The sequence below is a fragment of the Nansenia antarctica genome (genome assembly GCF_963989245.1).
Source record: "Nansenia antarctica genome assembly, contig: SCAFFOLD_267, whole genome shotgun sequence".
Classification (NCBI taxonomy): Eukaryota; Metazoa; Chordata; class Actinopteri; order Argentiniformes; family Microstomatidae; genus Nansenia; species Nansenia antarctica.
The window spans coordinates 1-5,000 of record NW_027662994.1 but is presented as its reverse complement, the minus strand read 5'-3'; the positions used below and the strand labels follow the sequence as shown (position 1 = coordinate 5,000).

The following is a 5,000-nucleotide window of genomic DNA, read 5'->3' as shown; positions in this document are numbered from 1 at the left end:
AGAGAGAGAGTTAGAGGAGGACTAGAGCTGTGTGCTTCCTAGCCTGCCTTTAGGTAAGGGCTTAGAGATTAGCTTTGTGATTGGAAACCACACACCCACACACGCGCGCGAGACAGACAGACAGACATATATTAATAATGTAATAGGTAACTTAAAGTAATGACAAAAACACAACATTACCAGACACACTCTGACCAAAGAGGGAGTTAAGCTGACACCATACGCACTACGGACACTAGTAACACACACTGGAACACCACTGTAGCAGGTAGCTTAAGCTAACTAGCAATCAACACACACAGCCTTTTATCCTCCACACCTGATGAGAGAGAGAGTACAGGTGTGCTCACTCAGGTCGTCACTATGGCGATAGGAAGAGGGGGCGGGGGCAATCACCTGGGGAAACTCAGGAAACAAACAGAAACACACAGACAGACAGACAGACAGACAGACGGACCACTTCAGAGAAGTTAGAGAACAGCCCTCTCTCTGTCTCTCTGTTCACAACAAGACTCCCTGTCCTCTCCTCCTCTCCCTCCTTCCCTCCATCCATCCATCCCTCCCTCCCTCCATCCCTCTGTCTCTGCCTGTTGGTTAATCTAGTCTGGGGACCCCTTAATTTCTCTGTAGAGAAGAGAGAGAAGAGAGATAGAGGAGAGGAGAGAAAGAGGAGAGGAGAGATAGAGTCAGTGTTAGTCTCTGAAACATCAAAAGCTGTTTTAGTGGAGAGGAGAGGGCACACACACACACACTCGCACACACACACACACACACACACACACACACACACACACACACACACAGACACAGACTTCCCTAGTAGCAGTGCGAGGCTGACAGCGGAGGTAGAGGAGGGGAAGTGAGAGAGAAAGGCAGAAGGGAGGGGCTGGTGTGGTCAATAGGCCTGTTGTAGCTGACCCCCCCCTTACCCCCGCCTCCTCCCCCCACACCCCCTGGGTATTGTCACTGAAGGGGCTATTGAGTTACGCCATTGCACCAGCTCTCTCTCTCTCACACACACACACACACACACACACACACACACTCCCACATAGAGCGCTGCAGCACACAGCTCCCAGCTCTCTCTCTCGCCCCCCAGGCAGCACTGGGACTGTTAGCTCTGCAGCCTGCAGTATGTATCCTGCTGTCTCTACCTCTCTACCTCCCTCTCCCCCTCTCTCTCTCCTCCCTTCTCCCCCTCTCTCTCTACCTCCCTCTCTCTCTACCTCCCTCTCCCCCCTCTCTCTCTACCTCCCTCTCCCCTCTCTCTCTACCTCCCTCCCCCTCTCTCTCTACCTCCCTCTCCCCCTCTCTCTCTACCTCCCTCGCTCTCTTCCTCCCTCTCTCTCTCTCTCTTCCTCCCTCTCTCTCTACCTCCCTCTCTCTCTCTACCTCCCTCTCCCTCTCTCTCTCTCTCTACCTATCTCTCTACCTCCCTCTCTACCTCTCTCTCTACCTCCCTCTCTACCTCTCTCTACCTCCCTCTCCCCTCTCTCTCTACCTCCCTCTCCCCCTCTCTCTCTACCTCCCTCTCCCCCTCTCTCTCTACCTCCCTCTCCCTCTCTCTCAACCTCCCTCTCTACCTCTCTCTCTACTTCCCTCTCTACTCTCTCTCTCTACCTCCCTCTCTACCTCTCTCTCTCTACTCCTCTCTTCTCCTCTCTCTCTACCCTCCCTATCTCTCCCCCTCTCTCTCTACCTCCCTCTCTACCTCTCTCTTTACCTCCCTCTCTACCTCCCTCGCTCTCTACCTCCCTCTCCCTCTCTCACCTCCCTCTCTACCTCTCTCTCTTTACCTCCCTATCTCTCTACCTCTCTCTTTACCTCCCTCTCTACCTCCCTCTCTCTTTACCTCCCTCTCCCCCTCTCTCTCTCTACCTCCCTCTCCCTCTCTCTCTCTACCTCTCTACCTCCCTCTCTACCTCCCTCTCTACCTCTCTCTTACCTCCCTCTCTCTCTCTCTACCTCCCTCTCTACCTCCCTCTCCATCTCTCTCCCTCTCTACCTCCCTCTCTACTCCCTCTCTCTCTCCTCTCCCTCTCTCTCTACCTCCCTCTCTACCTCCCTATCTCTCTACCTCTCTCTTTACCTCCCTCTCTACCTCCCTCTCTCTCTACCTCTCTCTCTACCTCCCTCTCTCTTTACCTCCCTATCTCTCTACCTCCCTCTCTCTCTACCTCCTCTCTACCTCCCTCTCTGCCTCCCTCTCCCTCTCTCTACCTCCCTCTCTCTCTACCTCTCTCTCTCTCTACCTCCCTCTCTACCTCCCTATCTCTCTACCTCCCTCTTTACCTCTCTCTCTACCTCCCTCTCTCTCTACCTCCCTCTCTACCTCCCTCTCTCTCTACCTCCCTCTCCCTCTCTCTACCTCCCTATCTCTCTACCTCCCTATCTCTCTACCTCTCTCTTTACCTCCCTCTCTACCTCCCTCTCTCTCTACCTCCCTCTCCCCCTCTCTCTCTACCCCCCCCTCTCTCTACCTCCCTCTCTCTCTCTCTCTCTACCTCCCTCTCTCTCTACCTCCCTCTCTCTCTCTCTACCTCCCTCTCTCTCTACCTCTCTACCTCCCTCTCTCTCTACCTCCCTCTCTCTCTCTCTACCTCCCTCTCTACCTCTCTCTCTCTCTACCTCCCTCTCCCTCTCTCCTCTATCTCCTTCTCTACCTCTCTGCTAGTCTTAGCTAGCAGCTAGCTGCTCTGTTTAAGGACCACCATTTTACTGTTTACTGGGAATCTGAACCAAATATTTTATAGTTTTGAGGAGAAAACTGTCTGTCTGTCTGTCTGTCTGTCTGTCTGTCTGTCTGTCTGCAGCTGTCTGTGGTCTGGGAGGGTACCTCAGTCAGACTGGGGGGAGGTGTCCATGCAGGACGGAGTTGTGGTTGAGGTCTCTGGTTAGTGAAGGTTTAGGGTTGAGGTCTCTGGTTAGTGAAGGTTTAGGGTTGAGGTCTGGTTAGTGAAGGTTTAGGGTTGAGGTCTGGTTAGTGAAGGTTTGGGGTTGAGGTCTGGTTAGTGAAGGTTTAGGGTTGAAGGTTGCAGGTTGTTATGAGGAAATGCATTCATTCTACACTACGCAGGTTGTTAAGTCTGTATGAAGTTGCCAGGTTGGTCTATAGAGACTGTGATAGTTGCCAGGTTGGTCTATAGTTCAGCACCTTTGACCAGGGTGATCTCAGCAGTCATATGACTCATAGTGACATCACTGGGACTTTTTTTTTATAGAGGAACTATTCCTGTATCTATTAAAAACAGGAAGTTCTGTGTTCCCTGTCCTGTGTTGTACTGTGTGTAGCGTGTTCTGTGTAGCGTGTTGTGTGTTACTGTGTTATATGCAGTGCTGCCTCGGTGGTAATAATCCACCTTGTTGTGATGTGGTGAAACATAAAGACCTTCTAGAAGTAGTGAAATGGAGGCCTTGTGGTGAGTCCTGGCTTATCCTGTCTTTGTGTGTATTGGGGTTAATGCACAGCTGGACCTGTGTGTGTGTGTGTGTGTGTGTGTGTGTGTGTGTGTGTGTGTGTGTATGTGTGTGTGTGTGTGTCTGTGTCTGTATCTGTGTCTGTGTGTGTGTGTGTGTGTGTGTGTGTGTGTGTGTCTGTGTGTGTCTGTGTGTGTGTGTGTGTAGGTGGCAGGGTCTGATTAAAAGTCCTCATAGTCCTCATTTAAGATTATGAAAGTGCAAATCGTAAGCTTCCAAATGATGTGTCATACTTTGAAATCAGTTTAGTGAAAACAGTTGAAGAAGATATGCGTATTTGAATGTTGGTACACCTCAAAACAAATAGCGGAGGAACTCGCTCTGAATCAAAACACACAAAACAGCTGCCGATAGCTAGCAGCTAAAAAGGAACTTCGGTGCTACACAACACGCTGATCAACATGAAAACACATGACTACATAATTAGATGATCACAGGCCTTGCTTTTGATCATGTCCTGAAAAGTTTGTTTACAAGCCGTGTATCACTTACCCAGTAGCCTACGGCAGACGAGACAGTGAATCCAATTCACAAATCATAAGTATTTATTATTAAGTATTTAGTGATCCTAAATCTGTTGTTTGTTATATCGAGGGGGCTCTTCCCTTCTCAACAGAATTGCCGACATCCAGACCTTTTCATCAGACTGTGTCACATATGTGTGTGTGTGTGTGTGTGTGTGTGGTGTGTGTGTTAACCTGCTCTAGACAGCAGTAACAGATTAGGCTTCAGCTCTGCAGACGCACAACAGCCACTGGGGCGGAATGGGGGGCTGGTGGGGTGTGTGTCTGTGTGTGTGTGTGTGTGGGTGTGTGTGTGTGTGTGTGTGTGTGTAGAGGGAGGTAGTGTGTGTGTGTGTGTGTCTGTGTGTGTAGAGGGGGTAGAGGGAGGTAGTATGTGTGTGGGGGTAGGATGACTGGCACCTTCAGGAAGGAAGGAAGGAAGGAAGGAAGCAAGGAAGGGTATATTCAAGTATCGGACCACAGCCACTAACTCCAACTGTTGTCCTCCCCCCTCCCCCACACAGACAGCCGAGAGGCGCGGAGGAGCGAGCGGCCCCCCAGGGAGGAGGGCGGAGGTCTGGAGCCGCGCTACTTTGAGATCCCCACCAAGGAGTCCCAGATGGCCGAGGACCGCATCCACGAGGTCCCCACCAAGGACACGGAGGGAGTCGCTAACGCTAGCGCTAATTCCGCTAACGCCTCCGCCAACGCCAGCACCTCCTTCACCATCGAGTTCGACACCACGTCGCCGGGCAAGGTGACCATCAAGGACCACGTGGCCGCCGCCCGGCCCCGACCCCCCAAGAAGGCGGGGGGGGGCGGGGGCTCCCTAGGCGGCGGCGCGGAGCTCAGCACCCTACAGGCCGCCATGATGGCGTCGGAGAGCAAGGTGGCCGATTGGCTGGCCCAGAACGACCCGCCCACGGCGCGACGCACGGAGTCCACGGAGGAGGACAACAAGAGCATCCAGAGTGACGTCCCCGTGCACCTGAAGAGGCTGAAAGGTGAGAGGCCCCTCAT

General features: G+C 52.4%; 1 protein-coding gene across 1 annotated transcript in view; it reads left to right on the top strand.

Annotated features, from left to right (window-relative positions):
* The window catches only part of LOC308175347 (centrosomal protein of 170 kDa-like), a gene marked incomplete at both ends in the record, with an annotated part of 21,462 nt that extends 16,478 nt beyond the window's left edge, over nucleotides 1-4,984 (top strand). Inside the window, one exon of the mRNA XM_080551026.1 lies at nucleotides 4,505-4,984. Coding sequence (XP_080407152.1) covers nucleotides 4,505-4,984 — 480 coding nt within the window. The remainder of the gene's footprint in view (nucleotides 1-4,504) is intronic.
* Nucleotides 4,985-5,000: the final 16 nt, after the last annotated feature.